Raw genomic sequence first — 26,086 nt, forward strand, 5'->3', positions numbered from 1 at the left:
AAGAAGGGTGGATGTTCATGAGGAAAAGAAAAGAAACTCAAGACACAGGCAGCAATATGGAGTTAGGAGGAAACACATCAGACTCAGGAAATGATAACAGATCAGTCATGGGTGGGAGATGAGATAGGAAAGACAGACCAGGACACGTTGGGAAAAGCACTGAAAAATAAGCTAAAAATTCAGCTTATAGTTGATAATGTGTCACTGAAAGACCTCTGGAGCTTTGCATATGCTGTTTTCTGGAACCTCACCCTCTTCCCCTTCACCTACTGGCATCCACATCATCCCCAGATCTCAGCTTCAGTATCACTTCTTCCGAGAGCTTTCCCTGCCCTGGAGGCCACGTGCTCCAACAGCTCCTTTGACTTCTCCTTATTCTATTCTAGTGACCACCAATTTTACTATAATTACCTATTTACTATCTGTATTCTCCACTAGACTAAAATCTCTGTGATTCAGAGCTTTTTTTTGATTGTTCACCACGGCACTTCCAGTGTTCTGCTCAGCTTCTGGCAATTAGTAAGTGCTCAATAAATATTTGACAAAATGGATGCAAAAATAAGAGTTGATATCCTCTAGCATGCAATTCAACTCAAGAAATATTACTATTATGTACAAAGCATGAACCTGTCCTCAAACAGTATGTGAGAAGGGGAAACTTATAATACACATTCCTTGCAGAAATGCATTTGAATCCTATTGGGGAGGGGCCGGCCCCGTGGCTTAGCGATTAAGTGCACGCGCTCTGCTACTGGCGGCCCTGGTTCGGATCCTAGGTGCGCACCGACGCACTGCTTCTCCGGCCATGCTAAGGCCGTGTCCCACATACAGCAACTAGACAGATGTGCAACTATGACATACAACTGTCTACTGGGGCTTTGGGAGGAAAAAAAAGGAAAAGGATTGGCAATAGATGTTAGCTCAGACCCGGTCCTCCTCAGCAAAAAAAGAGGAGGATTAGCACGGATGTTAGCTCAGGGCTGATCTTCCCCACAAAAAAAATTAAATTAAAAAAAAAATAAAATCCTATTGGGGAAACCAATGCAACTGTGTGACACAAGTTCAAAATGACAGATACTTTTCATTTATACATTACAAAATTGAGTTGTGCCCCAGGGAGATCATTAAGAAATGTAGACAGATTTATCTCCAGCACAGGATGAAATATGCAACCTTTGAGTCAGAATTGTATGTTTTACAAGTAAACCTGTTTTAAAAGAAAATCTGTGACTGAGAAACTATTGGAGGATTTTGCAGGTAAAACACAAGTTCCATCAAGCTGCCAAGAGGAAGGGTGACAATTCAGTTAGACATATCAAAAAGAAAATCTTGCAATTGCTATAGAGAAGGATATCCTCAATGAGGTGAAATAGATTTTTTTTTAAAGGGAATTGCATTTGATGCCAAATATAGAACAAAGTACAACGTGATCAGAGAGAGGGGATCAGAATGGCTTAAAGTCTGAAAAGTATGGCATGTGAAGATAGAGGAGGATCTAGCAATGGTTGGCCTAATATAAAGAAGACTTGGGGCCGAAACACCTCTGTCTTGTTGTGGAGGCTCCATAAAGATACCTGTAGGTCCTTTGCCAGCCTAGGAGAAATTGATGTCTGCTATTCTTGTCTGCTCAACACCCCTCTTTCCAGTGGGAACTGCCATTCTCCAGTGCCATATGCTTCCAGTAAAGCCGGCAATCATAGTGCCTACCTCTGCCCAGCAACCAGCTGCGTCATCCCCACACCACAATGACTGGGCAAGTGAAGAGTCTTTGACTCAAGCAAAGCCAACCAAAGTTCTTCCATGAGAAATAGCATTTACGTTTCTCTTCCTGTGGACTCATGAATTCAGGATGGTTTAAGACTCATGTTGCCTGTGGCTACTCTTCTGAACCCAGCCTGAGAATGAATCCAACAGGAAAACAGCATCCCTGAGAGTAAAAGTCCAGTGACTCTAGTGGCCCGTAAGTTCTGTGCAATTGTCCCCCCAACCTCCTACCACGATACTCCCCTTCCTTCTTGGATCTCATCTTCCCCTCAGATATAAAGATAGGAACAGACATAGAGAAATAGACACAGAGACAGAGAGGGAGACAGACAGAGAGAAAGAGAAGGAAAGACAGAGACAAAGAGGAGAGGGAGACAGAGACGGAGGGAGAGGGCTAGAGTAGATGGCATTGTTCAAACTCTGTAGAGAGCCATGGCTGAAACCAGACTTTTCAACTAATTGAACCAATCAATTTATTTTCTATCACATGCTGCTGAAAAAGACCTTACTGATATATCATCTGATAAGCAAGTTGGTAAGAACACCACATTCAGGCAATTCATTAGAATATGTACAGGGAAAGCCTTCTTCAAAGGCTTATTTAAAACATAAATCCATTTGAGTAAACTAAAAATATATTCACTGAACAAGTCTGCTTATTGCATATGAAATGACTGGAATTCACAGGTGGCTACTATTTACAGTCGTTAACTCTAGAGTATACAGCTGTGGAGGCGGAGAAGGCGAATTCGGGACATTTTTATGTTTTACTTGTGAAATGATAGCGTTTTTTTTTTACAATGCTTAAGTATTGTTCTGATTTTTAAAAACTGTGATGATTAGAAAAGATCTTATTGAAATAGATCAAACAAAAGGTTGTGAACTGGGGTGGGGTCAACGAAGATGAACGTGAGGGTCCGCGGGAGGAAGAATCCCCCCACAGGAGATGGTGAGGATTCCTTTAGGGAGAAGATCTAGGACATTTTGCAAGAAGTAGAGAGAACACACTGGGCAGAAAGATTTCCTTGCTCCCTGCCGTGCTCCCACCTCAGAGGGAACTCCTAACACTAAAGTCAGAATGTTCTCAGTGAAGAGAGGAATGTGTTGTCCCAGGGGCGCTTTCAGCTAAAAGATTATTGTGGATACTCTTGCATTCGAGAAGTGTCCACTTCTATCAAAGAGAAAATTGAAGTTTAAAACATACATTTCAGAAATTAGTAAAAATGAAGGCTCCCAACCAAAATCCAACTGACCATCCAGTCTAGTCAGCACCACCCCTACTGCCCCCGGCCCCTCGCCCCCTATATAACCATTGTTAGTGATTTGGTACAATTTCATCAATATTCTTTTTCTCTCTCTCTCACGCTCCCTCTCGTATACCCAGATACAAACATCTATATATTTATTTTACAAATGTGGAATTATTAAAACATTCAAGTCTGAAACTTGCTTTTTTTTTCACTTAATACACCAGTGATATCTTTCTAGGACAACACACACAGCTGTTTCTCATGGTTTTAAATGGCTGCGTTATACTCCACTTTTAAAACCAGTACTCTATTACAGATACTTGGTTGGTTTTCATTTATCTCAAAACCTTACATTTAAAATAATCAACTGTACTGTAAAGCTTTAACACAGTTTTTGACCTCTCGTGACCCACACTATATGATGCATGTATTTTAATTATGTTTTGGAAATTATTTTTAAAGAAGCAATAAACTTTCATTAATAGGATTCAATTCTCAAAGCACCAGGAAGCACAGTGGATGGAGATGGAGAATGGCAGATATATTAATGGAGTCCGGCATGTTGCTCTGATCCTAGGGGTCTGTCATCTAGATGGAATTAGGAATCACAGTGAGTATTCTTGCTCCAGAGGCACTACGCTATATCAATCACCCCAAAGACTCAGGACAGCTCTAGAGAGGAGAACAAGACATCTTGGCATGAGTCACATGGCAAGCGATGACATCGCACCTCACCGAGACACTCACTCTCTACTTTGAGCCAGCCCAGCCCACCCCAACTGTCATGCTGGGAGAGACACAGCAAAAACAGAAGCTAGATGATAAATAAAATCATACTCTTCCAGGCTAAAATGTTGCCCTGTAATGTCCAGAGTGGTCTTTCCAGCCCAATGAGAATGTCACTCTTGGGACAAGGAATGCTGGAGATACTTGGCAAGTTTCCCAGGGTCCCAGAGGAAAACAAAACCTTTTGAGTCCTTTTTACTTACGGTATTAGAGTTTTTGATGTCCACTCTCAGAGAAGGAAATGGAATTATTGGCAGCACTGCTCAAAAAGAGAATGTACTGAACACTCCATTTGTTCAGTAGTGTTTACGAAATACCTAAATTAGTATTTATGTAATTACTGGTTATTTGTCAATCTCCCAATTAAAAGGTAAGTTCCATGAGGATGGGGACCTTGTCCTTATTCACATCCTTGCACTTTCTCCCATTGAGGGGATAGAGACATTTAAGAAAAAATTAAAAAAGAATATTTGTCATTTTAATCACAATTGCACTAGGTTCTCAAAGAAGAAGAATGGATTTGCTCAAGTCAATGAAGGCTTCTGCAAGGAAGAGAAGATTGAGCTAACATCTGAAAGATGGGCAAGAAAGGTGGGGGCGAAGGAGCTTTGCAAGCAGAGGGAGAAGCCAAGGCCCTGAGGTGGCTGAGCACAGAGCTCTGGAAAAAGAAAGAGAAGGCCAAGGCAGCTGCAGCCTAGAGATCGAGGCTGGCGAAGCGCATGAAGTGAGGCTGGGGACGTAGGAAATAGATGCCACAAAATCCTACAGGCCAAAGAGTTTGGTCTTGATCCTCAATGCAATGAATAGGCACTGAAGAGTTTTAAGCAAAGGAGCAACAAGATCAGAGTTGTCTTGTTAAAAGACGGCTACGTGATCTTGTAAGTGGAGAGTGGATTAGAGGGAGTAAAATAGATGTGGAGAGAACAATTAGGAGGTTGTTGCAGTGACTTATCCAATAGATGATATTAGTTTGGACTAGGATGATAGAGATGAGGAAAAACAGACTAGGATCTGTTTAGGAAAAAAATTCAATAGGATTTGTCATTATTTCAATGAAAGGGATAAGGAAAGACCACATTGAGAATAACTACCTGACTTCTGGATGCTGCTAGAGCAGCTATTCACTGAGAAGGAGGTCCAAGTTTGGTAAGAAAGACGACGAGCTGCATGGATAGTTACAAAAAGCTGAAATCAACATCCACTAACATTGAGTGTTGTGCCAAGCTGGGCCAATGCTGTGCCTTAAATGGATTATCTAACTTAAGCCTAACTGCAATCTTATAAAATAGGTACTATTGCCCCCATTTTTAGAAATGAGCAAACTGAGACTCAGAAAGGCTTTGTAACGCATCGCCATTCTTAGAGCTAAAAGTGGCAGAGCTGGAATTTGAACCCGAATCTCTTCAGTTCTAAAGTAGACGGTTCTTAATGACCAACTCATACTGCTTCGTGACAACTCAGGCCTACTCAGCGCAAATTTCATAATTTCAAAATAACTTGATAGTTAATCTGGAACTCTGAAGCCAAGTCTTCCTTGGAAACCTTCAGTACTTCTCTCAGGGCTGCCCAGAGTAAACTCTCCACATCATGAAGATGACTGTACACCTTCCCCCTTTCTTCACTCCCCACTCAGCTTATTTTCTTTCCCTTGCTTTTTGCCCAAACTTCAAGGTTACGTGCAGTTGCCCTGATCTCCTGAGTTTTGCCTTCTCCAAGTTCCTATAACAGTTTTAAGCTCACCACCCATTTTGGCAATGATCACATGCAAGCTACCCTGCAAGATTTCCACATATTTTCTGCTTCCTTACATTTATTTTCTCTAATGTGAACTTTCATACAGTACATACTATCTTAAAAAATTCTTCCTGTACTGAAGTCAGATTGTTGTAAACAAGCTAATAAACACAACTTTCAAACTCTGACATACTATGGGACTGGCTGCCAACCAAGAGTTCGGTTTTACCAACGTCATTATCTCTAGCTATAGAGTGCAGTCTCATTATACATGCATTTGACTTAAGCACATTCAACTACATGTTCTTGGCAGAGCAGGAGAGAGAGAGAACCGGCGCAATGTAAATACAGCAGGCCCTTACGCCTGCCATTCCGACCAGTAAGCACTCATCCGTCCCATGGGACAGGAGATGAATCTGCTGTTCCCTCAGCTGGTTTCAGTCCCTAAGGACCTTTCCCAGTGTGAGTAATTCTCTGGGCAGACTCTGATTTCAGTGTTTAAAGGCACATATTTTAGGTATATACAATCTCTAATTTTAGTCAACTACTTTCTTTTTCCTCAATTAAAGAAACAGTGACCTATCTCAAGACTAGAGGAAAATCTGGGTCTGCTGAACTGCTCAAGAGACAGTAAGACATTATCCCTGGTATCCTGTGATTTGCACACCACACTTTCTTTTGGGAACTACCCCTAAGATATGACCACAGTGATGGCAGCATATGTTCGTGTCATCAGCTGACTTCTCACTTGCATTCTGCCTTTATTATTGAACACGAATGAGCAGGAATTGGAAAAAGAAAAGTGTTGATACAACTAAAAAACATATATCTCCAACAAATGAGGCAAAGATGGAAATCATTAGGCTTCCTGAAGTCAAACAAGAAGAAAAAGAACAAAATTATGCAACAGGAATGAAATGCCATCCTTGGGTCCAAAAAAACAAACAATTATTGGGGATTTTATAATCATCTTTAACTTTCTGGAAGAGTCTCCACAGTCACATGCACATACCTAAATATATGTATACAATTATGATGCAGATACATTTTCAGAAGGTCATGTTCAAATACAGAACACTGTCATTCTGAACCACCCCTGCTGCCTACTGGGCAGATACATTAATTCTTGCCACTCAGCTCCCTCAGATTTTTGTTCATGCCACCAGTATAAAATTTAGAGCTCTACAGTAAACTTGATTGCTGGTACATGTCACTATCCAGATTGTAAACTCTTTGCAGGCAGGTTCTAGGCCTTACTAATCTCTGTCTGCAGGACCTTAGAGGGTACCTCACTACAAAGGCGCCCTCTGCAAAGACTGGAGAGTGAATGAATAAGTGGATAACCAGATTTACCTCTCTGAGGTTCATTTCTTCCAATGAATTAGAGAAGAAGGAAAGAGGGGCCCATAGCTGTCAGGTCGTTGTCTCCAGCATGGATCTCCACTATGCACATTTCTCTGCCCTTACCTATCCAGAGAAATGCAGCACAGGTGAAAAATCGATGCCGTTGTGAGCAGGACGTCTAGAGATGTCCGGACGAGGCAAAACATCTCCCCGTAAATCCAAATGTCTTGAACCAGCTCGATGGCACCAAAGGGCATCACCAGCGCCGAAACCAGCAGATCCGCAAAGGCAAGAGATACAATGAAATAATTGGTTTTTATTTTCCTGTGAGTGAAAGTATAAGGGAGGAGGAAGAGGGGGATGAAGGAAGGAGGTTAGAAAGAAGCAAGAGAGAAAAAAGGAGGAAAAGGAAATAAAGAAAGAAGGAAAGAAGGGAGAGAGGAGAAGGAAAGAAAAGTCAATGTGTAACGGATTCTGCGAGTATCCCCTCTGTATCAAGGCTGGAAAGACACTGCGTGGTCCAGCCACTTCTGACTTCTCCAGACCCCCCTTGCACCAAAAGCCCTCTCTTCCTCTCCCCTCTGGCCATGCTGGCCTGATTTGAGCCACCCCTCCTACCCATGCCCTCTGAGGGCTTTGCACAGGGTGCTCTCTCTTCCTACTACTGGCCTAGCTGTGCCCCACTCACCTTCCGGCCTCCATCTGCTCATTCTCAGGGAACCCTCCCAAGGTACCCCCTCACAAACGATGTCAATTCCACCCTTTTCCTCTCATAGACTGACAAGTGTGCCTCACATTCGTGACACCTGTCAGAACTGCACTTTTACGCTTTCTTTGCGTCATTCCTGGATTAGCGCATGTCTTGCATAGAGAGGAAGGCTGGAGATGAGGACGGACTGCATCTTTTGTCCCTTTTTATGGACTGGTGGCTCTCAATCCAGGCTGCACGCTAGAATCATCTGGTGGATTTTTATAAATACTGATCAATTAGTTCAGGGATTTTGGGTGATAAACACACCTACCCACCCCCCAGGGTTGCCAGATAAAATACAGGACAGTCAGGTAAATTTGAATTTCAGATAAACAGTGAACAATTATTTACTATAAGTATGTCCCAAATATTGCATAAGACATATACCATACATTAGCAATTTTTCAAAGGTCTTTAGGTGATTCTAATTGCAGCCAGGGTTGAGACGGATGAAGTGGAAAGAGCAGAAAACCCAGGTTTAAATTCTAGATCAGCCACTAGTCAGCCACCCCTTCTGTGAACCAACGATAAACTGGGGAGGCTAGATTAGATGTGATCTCAACAATTGTACCTGCAGTCATCACAACTATTAAAAATCAACAAAGCTGAATGTAGGAAAAAAGAAGGGATGGAAATACACTTAATGTTTATCCTGGTTATGTTAGAGTTGTGGGATTAGGTGTGATCTTTTTTAACCTGCTCTACTTCCCTAACATCGTCCCCAGGTATTTTTTTCCTTTCATAATGACAAATTATAATGGAAATTATACGTTCAGACCCCAAATCTCCAGGGAGAGCCCAGTCTTCCCCCCAGGTTTCCCCTGAGGTCCCCTCATGCCACCCACCTCAGCTGCCTGTCCCTGCACACAGCCACCATCACCAGCAGGTTCCCCAAGATGGCCATCAGGATAACTGCCGAGAGAAACGTGAGCAGCACGACCTTCTCCACTGCCCCGAAACCCTCCTTGGAACTGGAAGACACACACACACACGCACACACACACACAAACAAAGAAGTGAAGGAAACTCTGAGACATGGGAAAGAAAATTAATCTTTGCCTCATTCATCTTCAGGAAGGAAACTTCACCATCAGCAGCTACAACACACATTTATTGTACACCAATTGTGCCAATGTCTGCACGTGTTACTTTACATGTTATCCTAGTTAACACTCCTACATAATGAGGAGGAGGAGGCTCAGAGAGGTGAATTAACTACCCTGAGAATGCACACTTAATCTCTATCAGAGAACTTGCAGCTTTCCTTCAGAACACTTCCTCAGCTTGTGCTCAGAAATGTATTTGGTTGATTTCTGTTTTGTGCACCTACCCAGTGAAGTTGTAAGCTCCATGAGGCAGGGACCTCATTAGTTTTATCCATTGATAAATTCAATTTCAATGTGTCAATCACATTTATCAGATGAAGGAAAGGTGGTGTTGGATGAATGAATGATGGTAACCTGAACCAGGGTCTGCGTGAACACAAAAGCCGCCCTGTCTTCAGTACCCGATCCCAGCCCTTGAAGAAGCTACTCTGTACAGGTGGGCTCTCCCGGGACAGCTCATGGCTTGAAGAGCGTTCTTATATAGCTGACGTGGACAAATTGGTCTCAGATTCCGTGAAGTCCATTGGAAAGACAGCAGCCAATCAATAAACTTAGGGCCTCCTTTCACTGCCCTGAACCACATTTCTTTTGGTGCCCAACATAACAGTTCAAATTTGTGTTCTTTTCAATTTTAGCATCTGATACAATTCTATAAACCCTGCCCTCTTAGTGTAAATCATTTTGTTTTATTAACTTAGAAGCAAGTGTCCCCTGTCAATAAAAGCATATCTGCAGGTTATTCAGAAACTACAGGAAAAAGTTTTATTTTTTTATTAGAGCAATAAAGTGTCCTTTTTAAATGAAGTTTCAAAGGATCTTAAAATTCTCAGACCTAAACCCCACATTTCAATACAGGGAAACTGAGGCCCAGAGAGGAAACGGAGTTGTCAGAGTATATTAATGGCTGGTCTGGGAGAGGCTGCTTGTCCTGTAAGCCCACCACTGGGAATGCAGGGTCCCAAGAATCAAGAAATATCTGACTTTACTAAGCTCCTCTGACTGAAAACCAAGATGGCTGTCGGCCCCAAATGACAGCTGCCCACCAAGCCCTGGCTCCGGCCTTGTCTGCTTCCGTTATGCCTGGCATGAAAGACAAGGCGCCAATTGGAATAAGGAACCAGTATTACAATGGCTGTAAAATCAAAAAGTCCCTTCATTCTGCTGACCGGTATTTTTATTGACTGATTAATTGACTGAAATCTTTATGGCTAGGGATCAGATGAAAAGAAATTCAAGGTATGTTTATCTAAACCACCCTTCCACACCTAAATTCCAGCTATCAACAGTACAAATATAGGACAAGGAAGATTTAATTCAGTGAGGAAAAAGACCTTAATAGGGTAATGTGGCTACCCAAAACTAATTTGGTGTTAGGCCATGTTAATTGAGGTAAAGGGTCTAACAAAGAAGTGACAGTGGTTTTTTCCTTGTCCTTCTCAGAGGCTTCGACTTAAGAGCCCCTCTGAAACTTGTTCACCCCTTAAGCCCTCTGTACTTACTGTACCTTCTTCCTGGAATGCTTCTTCTCGTCATTCAGGTCTCAGATTAAAGTCAACCCCTGTTTAATGCCAACAACCAGCCAACAAACAGTGTTCAGTTTCTTTATAGCATTTATTGTTACCAGAAATGACTTCTGTAATTGCTTCTTGTCTGTGCCCAGCTCCACAGATTTACTTTGGTTATCTTTTTCACCACAGTTGCCAGTGCCATGCACTGTCTAGTCTACTGTATGTGAGTGTATAGGCATGTGTAGTATATAGGAAGTGCTCAATTATTTGCTGATTGAGTGAAAAAAAAGACATATTGTCTTCATAAGGGTGAGGTTTACACTTCCATGTCTTTGAGGACTAGTTGAAGGTACAGAGAAGATTTTACCTAGAGAAGAGAAGACTCTGTATGAGACATAAATGCTATTTTTAACCATCTGAAGGGTTGTCCTTTGAAATAAGAGTCAATTGACACATTCCTTCATTCAGCAATAGTTTCTGAGCACCTACGCTGCATTGGGCATTGTTCTATGTCCCAGGAAGCAGAAATACACAAAAGAGAGAGCTGGCGATGAATAAACAAGAAAATATGTAAAGTGTCAGCTGGTAATTCACACTATGGTAAAAAATCTAAGAGGGAAGGGAGGACAGTGCTGCCAGTGGGGGCTGAAGGGCTGTCAGAGGAGGCTCAGTGATAGGGTTCTCACACTTTATGCCCTGCACGTTGCATAACTAGGTGGGACCAGTGAGCATGCTTTAAGCAGTGGTTCTCAACTTTGGCTGCATATTGAAATCACCTGAGGAGCCTTAGAAAATGCTGATGCTAGGACCCTGCTCTCAAAGGTGCTGTTAGTCTGGATTGTAGCCTGAATTTTGGAGTTTTTTAAAGCTCCCAAGGGATTCTGATGTGCAACCAAGGAAGAGAATCACTGCTAGAGGGAGGCAAGATTTAGTAATGGATAATAAGAACTTTCTAACAACTAAGGATGATCCGTAATAGCTGCCTGGTATTGTTTTGAGCTCCCTGGCTCAGGACGTGTTTAAGAATACCTAGACATCAGTGAGATATGACTTCACACCCATTAGGATGGTTATTAGCAAGACAAAACAAAAACTAAAAATAACATGTGTTGGTGAGAATGTGGAGAAACTGGAACCTTTGTGCATTACTGGTGGAAATGTAAAACGGTGCAGCTGCTGCAGAAAACAGTTTGGTAGTTTCTCAAAAGGCTAAATATTGAATGACCATATGATCCAGCAATTCTAGTCCTAGGTATATACCCCAAAGAATTGAAATCAGGGACATGAATAGATACACATACACCAATGTTCATAGCAGCATTATTCACAATAGCCCAAAGGTGGACTTGGGTTGGTGGACAACCCAAGTGTCCACCAACAGCTAAACAGATAAACAGAATGGGGCATATACCAACGGTGGAATTTTATTCAGTCATAAAAATGAATGAAGTTCTAATACTTGCTACAACATGGATAAACCTTGAAAACTTTATGCTACGTGAAATAAACTAGACACAAAAAGACAAATATTGCATGATTCCACTTACATGAGAAGCCTGTAATGGGCAAATTCATAGAGAAAGAAAGCAGAATAGTGGTTACCAGGGATTGGGGAAGAGGGGAAGGGGAAATTAATTTCTATGAGTAAAGAGTTTCTGTTTGGGGTGACGAAAAATTTCTGGAAGTGGATAGTGGTGATGGTTGCACACCATTGTGAATATACTTATTGTCACTGAATTGTACATTTAAAATGGTTATTTTGTGTATTAACGGTAAATTTTATGTTATGTATATTTTATCACAATAAAAAAAGAACACATGGATGACCATATATCAGGATACTATATAGGGCTCCTGTATTGGAGGCAGGTAGGACTGGCTGATTTTAGGTCCCCTTCTTGTCTGTGGACAATGATCTGAACATATCCTTAGAACGCAGATTGTCCGCCAACCACACCCTCGCCATTAGAGCCGTCTCCCCTGCACTGCCTTTCCTCTCATGGGAGAAAAAAACGATTCACAGTCTGTGCTGAACGTCCCTGGCTCCAGAGAACGTATATTTCAAATCAAGTAGGAATGTCAGGTCAGAGAACCCCAAGTTCAATGTCATGGTTCATTTGTGCCATGCTCATTAGGAGGTAGAAATAGTTAAACTTTAAACCGTGAGTGACAAGCAAAATTTCACCATAGAAGGAGCTTTTTTAATTAGGCAGAACTATCCACTGAACTAAATATTAAGGCCAGTAATGATAATTAAAGTAAATTAGGAACCACTTTTGCAAAATCCCTGTTAGTTAGATCCTTGGGTCACTTCTGACACTCTCCAAGAATACTGTCAACCACTATCAGACAGTTCGCATCTGGCCAAAGAGCTGTCCACTCCACTAAATCAGTTCTTTGACAGTTATTCTTAGGAGAAATTTTACTTTCTCTTCTTTTTTGCTTTTACAATGATCTCTTGCTCCATTAATAAAGAAACTCCGCAAACTTGCTGGCTCTGTTTACTATTTTCTCTGTTCTGAAAAGAAAACCTGTGACAATAATTCTGCACAAATTTCTACATAGATTAGTGTATGTGAAGGTGGACCATAAATGACAAAGTATAATATAAATAAGTAACCATTATTAATATGAGAAGCACATACAGAGACAATAGCTAAGGAAGTTTTAGGTTATACTTTGTTATGTCATCCAGAACAATTGGTTTCAAGGTCACACACACACACACACAATACACTTTCTTAGGAGTCAAGAATACTTTTTTCTTTTTTTGCACTGACCTTGTCAATAACAACTGCATAACCTCAAAAAAAGTCGCTTGCCTTCTCTGAGCTCAGTTTCTTCAGGGATCAACTGAGGAAGTTAGATTAAATCTCTCATTTATCAAATCTGTATTGATTGCCAACCATACGCCACGAGCTGTGCTCAGTAGTGGGATACAAGAGTCAAGAAGGTAGACACAGCCCCCACCTTCATGAAGTTCACACTGCTGACGGAAACAGACGATAAGCAAGTACACAACTAAAGAAATAAAGAAATACAGTTTGTGATCAGTGCTTCCAAGTCACAGTCTCAAACTTTAATATTCATATGAATCTACTGGGGATATTGTTACAATGCAGAATCTGCTTCTTTTGGTCTGAGGTGGGGTCTGGAGTTCTGCATTTCTCACCAGCCCGTAGGCTCAAGAAGAGCCTCAGTGATGCTCACGCTGCTGGTTCATGAGTCCACTCAAGATAGTAAGACTATCAAGGGCATCCACATGCTGGTGTGATAGAGAACCACTGGGTTAGAGGGAAGCTTTAGGTAATCAGGGAACACTGGAGGTGACATTTAGCTGAATTCTGATATATGTGGAGGATCCATGAGTTAGAGGAACCAGGAGAAGGGCAAGTGCAAAGCCCTGAGACGGGAAAGTCTCTTGCATTCACTATTGGAGGGGAATGAGCAAAGGATAAAGAATCTGAGATGAGCTTCAAAAAGCAGTCAGGCGCCAGATCCTGAGGGTTTTGTCTGCACTGGTGAGAAGTTGTTTTATTAGACAACAAACGATAATACAGTGAAGTGACTTAAGCAGAAAAGTGACATTGGGGATGTAAATGTGAGAGAAAGTAAGTAAACTCATCAGCGGCCCTTGCCAGAGTCCAGGTAAGAGAAGACAGTGGCTTAGAGTAGGGTGGTAGCCCTGGAGATAGAGAGAAGTGAGTGGAATAAAAGTATACTTGAGAAGTAAAGGGATAGGTAAGAAAGACAAATTCTATGGGTGGATAGGAAGAAGCGGAAATGAAAATTATTATTCTGATTTGCTTATCTGAGTAAATGTTGGTACAATTTAATGAGACTGAAAACATGTTAAGTGTGAGATATGGATAAAACATTCAAGTGGAGATGTCAAGCAGGCAATTAGATACTCATATCTGGAGCTCAGAAAGGATGACTGGGCCAGAGCTACACACTTGGGATTTCCAGCATTTAGATTCAGAGCCTTGGGGAGAGAGGCAATCACCCAAGAAGAGGGCCAGGGTCTTGATGAACTCCAATACTGAGATCTGCAGTAGAGACAGAGGAACCAGCAGAAGAGACTGAGAAAAAATGTCCAGGGATGTCTGAAGAACACCAGGTGGACTGCTGTCGTGGAAGCCAAGAGCATAGAAAATGTCAAGTGAAAAAAAAAAATGTGTTCTTTGATAGTTCCCTGGAAATACCACAGGGCCACTTCTGGGAATGAAGGGAGGCAAGGAGACAGAGCAACTAGAGCAGTTCTTCTTTTTCTTTTTACGTACTGAACTTTGCAATGAAGTTTGCACAAGGTTTGAAAGAGGACTCCATCATTAGACCAATGATCTCCGCAGAACGTGTCTCCTTGCCCACCCATTGTGAGTGCCAACAACACGGCAAAGATCCTTCTTGCAAATACACACGGCATGTCCACAAAGGATCCCAGGCAGTTCAAAATATTCCCTATCCAAGTGCTTCCTTCACCCATCCTGCCCACCACTGCATAGTCCTTTGTAGAATAATTGCATGTAAATTAGAGAAAAAAGTGTTTATTTTCTTAGCAATCAACAGTCGGCATGAAGAATGCAAAGGCACTCTGACTTAAAAGAGAGAGCCTGCCTAAAATTGGATGGTTTTTTTCCAGTGTGAATTTTATTAGCCTCAAGTGTAAGGTCCCTTTTCTGTAACGATAAAAGATTGGACATGGACCAAGACAGCCTTAACTTTCTGCTCTGCTTGACTAAACTTTAGACAGACTTCTTCCTGACTCTAGGCTCTGGCCTCCCTTTTCTTAAAGCATTTACTCTAGAAAACTAGTAACTGTAAATTCTTTCTTTGGCCCTTTGGGATGTACATCTTTTTAAAAGCCTCTTGTCAGTTTTACAAGCTAGGACTGTCTTCCTCTAGGACCTGGTAGCCATTCCTTTGAAACGTAATCATCGAGGAAGAAAAAGCCCCTATCTCCCAGTCTCTGTGGGAGGGTAGGAACCTAATTTAAATATATGCACTTTTTTCTCTAGATTTCTTGAGAGATTAATATACATGGCCAGACCCTATATAACAATAAAACTCTGAGAATCTCTGCAGCAACCAGCCCAGAAAGGTCAGGACTTGTTCAGTGACTGCCAGCTTCCCCTCAGACCTGCTTCCAACTCAAGACCAACCACAGAAAACCAAATATGCCCCCCAAACCAGTTATATAAGATGCCCCACGTTGTATTAGTGCACCTTCTGCTTCTCTATGCCAACCACCACCAGTCAGAGCACAGCTGAAGCCTTGTTTTCTTCACTATAAGCTTTTCTACTCTCCCACCTGACCTTGAGTCTTTGCTAAATACAAATGATGAGGGCTGACCCCCTGGCTATAGCAAGCTCTGGATAAACAGCCTCTGTTCTCCTTCTCAAGCCTCTGGTCTTCATTTGTTTCCACATTCTAGATACATTCTGGATGCTACAGTTATCTGGAATCCTATATTTTCAAATTAGGTAGAAGTCTTTTCTGGGGGAGAGAATATTTCTTATTATTTGTCTTATTTACTTTGGCTTCTTGATGATAAGTTTTCAGGTCTCCCAGTTAACTTTTTTTTTTTTACAGTATGCTTTATTTCTTCCAAATGCCTTCTTTTTTTTTTTTTACAGAAAGACTAAATAAGATAATTCATATGAAACTGTTCCCTAATAAGGGCATCAGAGCACTGGTGGTCCAGAATCACCAGGGAGCATCATGATCCCCTGGAAGGCTTTGTTAAAACACAGACTTCTGGACCCACTCATACAGTTTCTAATTCAGTACATCTGGGGTGGCACCCAAAACGTGCATTTCCAACAAGTTCCTAGCTGGTGTTGATGCTGCTGGTCTGGGAACCACACTATGAAGACCAGTTGACCTAAAGCATTGTGAGGATGTTGTCTACCCTAACCCTCATTTCTCCAATGCAAATTACTTTCTTTTGCTTCTAGGAACTTCCTCCATGGAAGTGGGAAGATTTTAACATTGATTTATTGAGCACCTACCACACGGCAAACAATGCACTAAGGAAGTTTTTGATGTTGGCTCATTCCATCTTCACAATTACCATGGAATCTAATATCCTGATGCCCTTTTTTCAGAAGAGACCAGTGCTCAGCATGGTTAGGAGACCTAAGATCCTATAACTATCCAGTGGTGGACCTCAGATTTGGACCTACATATTCTGATTGCAAGTCCAATGCTTTTCCCACTAAATTTTAAATGTGCTCATTTGAAATTAAATAAATTTCCTTTAAAAAAAAACATGCAAAAGTTTTACTTTTTGTCTAGAAACTTAGTATCCAAAACGTTGATGATGACAGTTTAAATATGCCTTGTAAAAATATGCTGGCTATAGAAAATGGTACGGAAAAAAAGAAATCCTTACAGGATGGAAATTATGCAAAATGGAGTTTCTATGCAATTCTAAAGAACTCTTTTTGATTGTTTTTGAAGACCCTATACAGGAGAGTGGGAGGGTAGGGGTGGTGGTTGGTGCACAGATGATGAAAGTTAAGTATTTTTCAAATGCAAATACGTGGAGAAAAATTCTCGTGGCGAGCTCTTAACAGACTTTTCGAAGGCCTCAAATATCACACATACTGGGCATGAGAAAAACTTCAAAGCCTGAAGAGGATCTGTCTGTATAGAGTACAACGGAGTTCAAAGCTGCAAGGCATACAAAGGGTATCAGGATCAAAGACACTGTTCTCTGAGGCCATGGCTGAACTTAAAGCCAAGCCAGAACCGATGCGACTGAAGGAGATCTTCATTTAGGAAGATTCTCCCTGCTGCACCGTGTGGTAACTACCAGGGCTGCCATTCATCTTGGAAATAAAATGCTAAATGATAATGCCAGTAAATTATACCTTAGAGGTAAGTCTCACTTTAAGAAAACCCATTCTTCCAAAATTGGAGCAAACAGTTCCAGAGATAAATTGTTTTTCTTTACAATGTATTTTTTCTTTACATACAGGTTCAGTGTAGGGTCTCTTGTTTGTTTTGCAAACATCTCTTTGCCCACAATTGTTCAGGATACAGAAATGCCCATCAGCTACAGAAACGTCTTCCTTTGGAATAAAACACGTGGCATCCTTTTACTATTTGGCTGGTCATTTCCTTGAAATTATTCTTGTGGTTATGAGAAATCCAGCCCAGGGAAAAAATGTGGACTGCAGTCAATCATTTACCCCAAGGATAAGGGCTCAAGCAAAAGAGGCATTTCCCACACTCTGATAACAACCTGCTCCCCATCCCTTTGCTATAGTTGGCCTGTGTCACTGGGTCCGATTGCTAATAGATCCAGCTCTGCACATTTTGCCAGGGCCCAGGCTTGCTATTGCTAAGTATTATGATTTCTCTTCTCACCTTTGCTCTGACAGTGTAAAAATCTTATGCTCAGAGGACAGAAGAAACTGTTTAGTGTTGCTCTACTGCAGACGTAGCCAAACAACAACCAACAGGCCAAACCCAGCCCACTGCCTGTTTTTATAAATAAAAGTTCGCTGGAACACAGTCACACTCAATTGCTCATGTATTTTCTATGGCTGCTTTCCACTACAAAGGCAGAGTTGAGTAATTACGACAGACACTATATGGCCTGCAGAGGCTGAAACTATTTACTCCCACCTTTATGAAACCAGTTTGATGATCCCTGCTCTTCTGGAACCGGAAAAAAGTTTGGCCTCAAGAAGAACATGGTATAGTGACACTAAGATCTATAAGAGCCGACTAAAAGGAACCTAGTTAAGTTAATGGGGAGCCCTTCATTCCTCTGGATTTTCTCACTAAGTGGAAAGCAGCATCATTCCAGTTGACCAAGCCAGAAACCAGGCATTTTACTCCATTTCTTCTTCTCCTTTACCTAAGCCATTATCTACTTTGAGTATCTCTTAAATCTCTTCACTTCTCTCCAGTCTGCTGTCAATACCCTAATGGAGGCCTTTCTGTTATCTTTACCTAGACTACTAAAGCCACTCATACTCTACTCCCTACTCTGGCTTCAGTTACCAGTCTAGCAGACAGGTTAAATTTAACATGTCTAAAACTGAACTCTTGATTTCCCTCACTTCAACCCTGCTTCCCATCTCAGTAAGCACCAAACCTATTTTTCCAATTGCCCAGGCCAAAAATCTTGGAGTAATTTTTAATAAGCCTCTTTCTCTCATATGTCACATATATCAGCAAATCCTGTTAGCTCTGCCTAAGAAATCTCTCCCGATTCTGACCCTTTCCCTGCTCCTCCACCACTACTACCCTAGTTTAAACCATATCATGCCTCAACTGGCTGACGGCAAAGGCCTCCCAACTGGCGTTCCTGCTTCCACTGTTTTCTATAAACAGTCCACCCTTCACCCACCTGATAGAATGAGCTTTGTAAAATGTTTAGGTTGGAACATGTCACTTCTCTACTTACCTCCTTGAGATGGTTTGTCGTCACACTCAGAGTGATACCCAGAACCTTATCATGGCCTAAGTGGCTCTAGGAAGCTGCTTCTATGATCTCAACTCTTACCACTTTCTCCTTTTCCCGTGCTGCTCCAGCTACGAATGCTTCCTCATCATTCCCAAAAGGAGCCAACCAGGGTCCCACCTCAGGGTCTCTCATTTGATCTCCATCTGGATCTCTCTATCCCAAGGGATCGAAACTACTCACTTCCTCACTTCATTCAAGTCTCTGCTCAGATTCACCTCTGAAGAGAGGGCTTTCCTGACCACCATATTTAAAACAGGACCTCTCCTCTCACTCTCCAGTCCCCATCTTGTATTATTGATTTTCACAGCTGTTACCTAGTATGCCCTCCTTCACACCAGAATGTCTTGAATGTAACCTCAATGAAAGCAGGGACTTGGTCTGTTATGTTTACTGATGTATTTCTGGCACCTAACACAGTGCCTGGCATATACAAGTACTTAAAAAGATGAATGAATTAATGAATGAATGAATGAATGAGGGAGTCACCTCTTAATCGGTCATCTGCCTTGACTCTTCGTCTTCCCAACCATTATCAGCACTGAGTCAAAATGCTTTGTTTTTCTAGAAGGAATTAATTCATATACCCCTACCTGTCCAAAGTCCTGTAATGTCCTCTCATTGCAATTGCAATTTTGGTAAAATACCAAATTTGACCCGCTTTAACCTGGTCCCTACTTAGCAGTGCAGCTCCATTTCTGACACTGCTCCATAACCAACCCTACCACAGAGAAGTACCCAAATGCCCACTCAGGGAGGTGGGACGCACTTGTTAAACCGCACTCCTCCCTCCCCTTCTTTACCCGGCAAGCCTTTCATGTCCTTTATCCTCAGTTAAACATCTTATTCCCTGGGAAGCCATCCTATCCCTGGCTCCGAGAACTTCCTCTTCCTATATATTTTCATAGCACCCTGGAATTATATATCATAGCTTTTATCATACTATATTTTAATTACTCACTTAAATATATGTTACCCCAACCATAGTGTCTCATTCATTTTGGTATCCATAGTGCCTAGCACAACAAACATATATTTAACAAGTAAAAAATTATGTAAGTTAGCCCTTGCCTGAAAGAAGCTTAAGCCCTAGCAATCAACAGAAAGGTTTTTTATTTTCCTTTCTTCAACTCGATTGTTGTATTTAATCCTGTGCCTAAACCACTCTCTGAGTCAGCTATATTGGGGCCACCAGTCAATCTCTTTGAGTTACAACTTATAATTGTCGACATCACATGCAGACTACCAAATAGTTAGCTGGTTTCTCCGGAGAATATCAGAAACCTTTCCCAGGTTGCCCTCTGAAGGCTAACAACACTTCTAAACCTATTTTCTAGTCACCTCCTGGATAGTGAAGTCATTGTGAGGACTAATTAAGGAAATATATAAAACACTTAGGATATTGCCTGACATACACAACGTGCTCACAAATGTTAACTATTATTATTCATCTTTTCTGTTCATTTCAAATATACACAAATGGCATTCACATTTGTCCTGGTCCTCTAGCTCATCGTGTAGCAAGAAGTTCAGTCTGATCAATGACTGATCATTATGACAGCGTGTTGTAATTTGGCTGGAGGCTGCTGAAATAACAAGTAGAAACAGAGTCCACAGAAGAGACAGAGTGAGTAAGAATACACTGGAGTTTTTCCAGACATAACTAATAGAAGCAAATGTGATAGAGCAGAGAAGGAAAAAAAAATGTGCTAAAAGTTCATAGGAGTGGAGATGGAGTTTAGAAGGTGGTATACAAACGTAAGGGGCAAGAACTGGGGGCATATCGAGCTGCCATGAGCATAAGGAAAGTGGAGAGTATCCAATATCTTGATGGGACATGAGGGTTTTGAACAGAAAGGCTCTGCATTGAAGTTCACCATCAACACTCACTAACACTACAGACCCCGTCATGCACGCAATCCATAAGAGCAGGCTGGGGAGTGATGGGAATGGAGGAAGGCAGGCAGAGAGTAACTGTGGTATCACCCAAGGTTAGCCAGATTGAAGTTCAGATTCTGTACCTGGATGGTATTAGGCATCCCTAGAGCCTGGGACAGGATCATATAAAGTAAGCTCATTAAAAATGACTGCTGAGGCATTCCAACCTGGTAAACCTAAGAACTGTATTACAGTTCATAAATGCATATCCACACAATGCTTATGACAAATGTAAAAAGAGCTTAAAGATATTCATGCTCCAATAATTCCACTTCTAAGAATTTAACCTAAAAAATAAATTATTAAAGTTGTTCATAAAGACTTATGCACATTTGACTCATAAGCATATTGCTTATAATTGGTAAAATTGGAAACAAACTAAATATTTAAATTTGGATACTGGTTATATAAACAATCTCATATTTATTTAACATTTATACAGCCATTAAAATCCAGGTTTGAAAAGAATATTTAATGAGGAGAAAGTTCTTATAAATATTTTCAAGGTGAAAAGCAGGTATGAAACAAGAAAGCACAAGCTCAATTTTCAATAAAAATGTGTATTTACATATGGGTCCAGAAAAATAACTATTGAGAGATTAACTTGTGACTTTTTTCTTAAAATCACAAAAAGACTAGAAAGAATGAGTGGTTCTCTTCCTCCTCTATCCCAAGAAGATAACTAAGATTTGTGTTTTGAGTTATCGGTCATGTTGGTTATGGGTTTTTCGAGTTGCATGGCTGAATGCAGAAGTTTCTGGCACCAGAACATAATCGCTTGACCTAAAGGTGGAAGCAGCCAACTAAGCAGGGAAGTTTGAAGAGCGATGACTTGGAGAAAGCAGAGGTTTGCAAATTCCAAGAACAGCGAGAAGGAACACCGCACTCCTGCTCAGCCCCCGCAGAGACCAACCACTAGCATCGAAAACTCCAGTGTAAAGCTTGACCTGGAAGCAGCAGCGCTTCCTGCCTTCCAGGGACCAGGTAGAGGTGAACAACTAGCCTGGTGGTGGTGACCAGCAAGGACGGAAAAGCAAAAGGTTCAGCTTGACCCAGAAAGAGGAAGAGGTCCACAACATGTCTGAGATGGAATTTCCCCTCAATGAGACCCAGATTGAAGGGTTCATGAAAAAGTTAACTAAATGTAGAGATTAAAAGAAATGTGGCATTTCTCACACTTCAGCGTTGTAGAGTAAAATTCAAAGGCAAGTTTGGTATATATATGTGAAATATATACATATATACATACTTAACATATGTACAGTTAAATGATCCATATTAGGTACCTAACATTTACACATATAATAATATATATTATATATAACATATATATTAAAATTATATGTAGGCAACATAGCTATCTCTAGATGATGACATTCTAGAAAAACTTGAGTTACTTCTTTATATTTTTCTACCTTTTCTCAATTTTCCACATCAAATGTGTATTACATTCCAAATGCATGAAAGTTATTTTTTCAAAATGCATTGTCTATTTTTAGCTTTGCTCATAAAATTGCCTTGATAAGTATATTAAAACTGCAAGTATTGTTTCTCCAAGCAATTATTAATCTTACCAATTGATGTGCTTGATTTAAAAAGAGTTTTTAATTGCAAATGTAGCTGTGAGCCATGGAGCTTAAAGGAATGGATTCTCTCTTAGTGCTTGCCCCTCTACCTGAAGCTGCTGTAAAGAAAGAACAACTTGAATACTCTTTAAAATTCTAAATTCTAAAAACTGTAAAATTCTTCTCCCTTTCCATGGATGTTTTGGCATTTCCAACTTCATCTTGAATCTGATGACTTCTCGTCAGTGGCTCTACTAATACTAGTTCAAGCTATCATCCTCTCTAAGTCTCTTGCAATAAACTCTTGTCTTCAATCCCCAGTCTTTATGGCCTATTTTCTATACAAAAGCCAGAGTTTCAGCTCTGAAACTTAAGGAAGGCAATGTGTGTTCCTTGCTCAAAATTCTTCAATGGCTTCCCAGCTTATGCAGAATATCTGAAGTTCCTAGCACGACCTCCAAGGGTGTAGGAAATCTGGCATCAGCTGCCCCTTTGACCTCAGTTCCTACCACTTCTTCTCTTTATTCTGCTCCAGTCACAACAGCCTCCTCGCTATTTCTCTAATATGTCAAGTGCACTCTGACCTTTGCACCTGTTGTGTTTTCTTCCCAGAAACTCACTCCCAGTTATCCACTGGCTTCCCTTCTTGCCTTCAATTAGGTCTCTGCTCGAAAGTAACCTCATCAAAGAGGGCTTTCCTGACCATCCTAACTAATGTAGCACATCCTGTCATTCTCAGATTCCTTCTGCTGTTTTATTTTTCTTCATGGTGTTTATCTAACACAACGTATGTTTCTTTATTTTTTGGCGTCTATTGACTACCTCCCCTCCAACAGACTGTAAGCACCAAGAAAGCAGAGCCTTTGTCTGTTTTCTTGGCATCTAGTAGGTACTCAAGAAATATTTGTTTAAATAAGTTAAGGAATAAATGATGCCCTTATAGACTATCTTGGAAGTCATGGTTATGTCACCTGTTAACGTTAATGTCTTAGTCCACTCAGGCTGCTATAACAACATACCATAGGCTGGGTGGTTTAAACAACAGAAATTTAGTCTCACAGCTCTGAAGGCTGGAAAATACAAGATCAAGATGCTGGCAGATTTGCTTCCTGGTGAAAGCTAGCTTCCAGGCTTGCAGAAGGTTTTGCCTTCTCTCCGCGTCCTTACACAGTGGAGAGACAGCAAGCAAGCCCTCTGCTATCTCTTCTTATGAGGGCACTAATCCCATCATGAGGGCCCCACTCTCATGACCTCATCTAAATCTAATTATAATTACCTCCCAAAGGTCTCATCTCCAAATACCATCATACTGGGGGTGGGGGAGTGGGGGGTTTAGGGCTTCAACATATGAATGGGGGAGGGGCACAATTCAGTTCATAACAATTAATATGTAGTTATTTATCCATTTTAACCAAAGCACTGCTTTCAGATACTTTAATCATTTACTTACAAATTACTTTCTCTTTCCCACAAGACTTGACATATTTTAGATCCAACAGAGACTACAATAAGGTCATCCTCTCCAGTCCCATTGCTTTTAAAAACACTCAGTTGAAATTTTTTTTTCAAAGTTTAGGGTTCTTAACCACCCTTAGTCCCACTTTTTTCTTCTTCCATAAGTGTTGCAAGACTTATTTTTTTCACTGACTATTTCTACTCAGTGAATTTTTTAAGTATAAATGTGGGTCTGGTAATCAATTAATCTATAAATCAATCAACTAACCAACCAACCAATATTTGTTATGTATCTAATATACTTGGCCTTGGGGCTAGAGTGGAGAATGAGACAGAAATGGTCCTTGTCCTCATGGAACATGTGGTATAAATTACATATTTTAAAGTCACTCTTTTTTACAAATGGTCTGTGAGCTTGCCTAAAGATGCATACATTACAAGCAGTTAGGAAAATGTAACTTAAAACAACGAGAGATCACTTTCACCCATCAGATTGGAAAAACACTAAATTGGCAATCTTTTGAGTTGATAAGGATGTGCTGAAAGGGGATTCACAGGACTAGCTGTGGGAAGATACATTGGCAAAGCTTTGTGGATATTAATGTGGCAGTATCTCTGAAAATTCTGAATGCACGTTTTCCACATATATACTCTAGGGAAATGCCTGAACACTTGCTTAGGTGTAGAAGGATGCATGTTGCTATATTGTTTGTAAAAATGAACACGTGGAGACAGTATAAATGTCCACCAATCTGGGACTGATAAATTAAATCATAGCACTTTGATATCCTTAAATATTATGCAGATGTTAAAAGGAATGAGAAAGGATCCACATTCTTGTAATAGAAAGTATAAAGACATGCATTGGGTTGAAAAACAATGGAACCAGGGGAGTGACTGTGGGGTAGGGGCAGGAAGAGGTAGCTATTTTATCAGGGGACATTTTGACTATATTTGTAATATTTTATATTTTTATATATATATAAATAATAAAATCCTTTTATATATATAAACAATAAAATCATAAAATAATAATCCTAGACACAGGGTTAAATGAAAGCAATCATAGACCAATAGACATAATATGATACCATAAGTGTTTGAAGGAAAATAAAAACAGGAAGAGGAGAGACGTGCATGCATATATGCACAGACATGTATGTAAATTCAGGGATGTATGTAAATTCAGGGGTTATGGCCGTTAGAATGCACAGCCAATTGTTAATCGTAAATATTTTGGGCAGGGGAGTGGAAGGTGATGCGAAACTCTTTCATTTGGGTTATTATTGGAATTTTAAACTACAAGAATATGTTTATGTATTACTTGTTCAACTGAAGAATAAGCAAGAACTACTCCTTCTCCTGTCAATTCCATCTTCTCTTGTACTTCTAGAGAATTCATAACCCTTCACACTTCACACTAGAAGGTGAAGGTATTGTTCTTGCCAAACAGGTCATACATGAGAGCATTAATTTCTCTAGGCAGTTGGGTGTGAGATCTGTTCTAACCAGAAAACAAACTCACTCACTCAACGAGCCTTGGCCAAGGAATGTCAGCTTAGCTTTAGGCATGTTTGTTCACTAGCTCATTCAACCATCCCTTTGTCTACTCAGTCAGCTGTATATGAACTCGACAGAATATCTGAGGATCTACTCCATTTCAGTCACTGAGAAGAGATAGAAGGCATGTTCCTTCCCTCGGGAGCTCAGAAGCTACTGGAGCAGACAGACATGAATCCAATAATTGCATACATGTGAAATTACAGCTGTTGTGAGGCTCTGAGAAGAGGTACACGTGGTGGTGTTGACCCTGATGGGAGATCAGAAAACACATTCCTGAGGGGGTGATAATTGAGCTGTGACTTAAAGGAGGAATAGGAGTTGACTGACAAAACGCAGGAAAAGTCAAGGGCCTGGGCTGGAAGCGGAGCGTGAGAATGACATGACTTACTCCAGCAGCTGAAAGATCAACATACGTGGAATGCCAGGAACCAGGGAAGCCACCATCAGATGAGGCCAACAAGGGTCAGATCAGGAGGGGATTGGAGTCTGGGTTAAGTATTTAGGTCTTCACCATGACTTCAATGGGGAGTCACAAATTGTTTTAGGAAGGTTGGCATTGGGGGGGGTGACATGGTCAGATTTGCATTTTAACATGTCCAAAGTGGAGAGGAACAACTGTGGATTTTTTTTTTTTTTTGAGGATGGTCTTTGGCCTTAGTAATTTAAAAGCCTTTTCCTTGTTTGCACTTTAGTCAACCTATCTAGAACACAGTCTCAGTAGAAGTGGTACCACTCTCTAGAGACTGTTTGAGATATTTGTGGGGCATTGGGTTGTGGTCCTGACTGGAGCACTACAGGCATTTAGCATGAGGATGGATAACAGTACAATATGAGAGACTATC

At 40.9% G+C, this 26,086-nt stretch overlaps 1 protein-coding gene across 2 annotated transcripts in view; it reads right to left on the reverse strand.

Moving 5' to 3' along the window:
• Positions 1-26,086, reverse strand: part of HTR4 (5-hydroxytryptamine receptor 4) — a 157,336-nt gene that overhangs the window by 40,249 nt on the left and 91,001 nt on the right. The window contains exons 4-5 of one of the 2 annotated variants that reach the window (XM_058543594.1): positions 8,475-8,600; positions 7,002-7,202 (exon numbers count right to left, since the gene is read on the reverse strand). The exons of the other annotated variant lie outside the window; for it this stretch is intronic. Coding sequence (XP_058399577.1) covers positions 7,002-7,202; positions 8,475-8,600 — 327 coding nt within the window. The remainder of the gene's footprint in view (positions 1-7,001; positions 7,203-8,474; positions 8,601-26,086) is intronic. 2 annotated transcript variants of the gene reach the window in all.

Source organism: Diceros bicornis, chromosome 1, assembly GCF_020826845.1.
Source record: "Diceros bicornis minor isolate mBicDic1 chromosome 1, mDicBic1.mat.cur, whole genome shotgun sequence".
Lineage (NCBI taxonomy): Eukaryota > Metazoa > Chordata > Mammalia > Perissodactyla > Rhinocerotidae > Diceros > Diceros bicornis.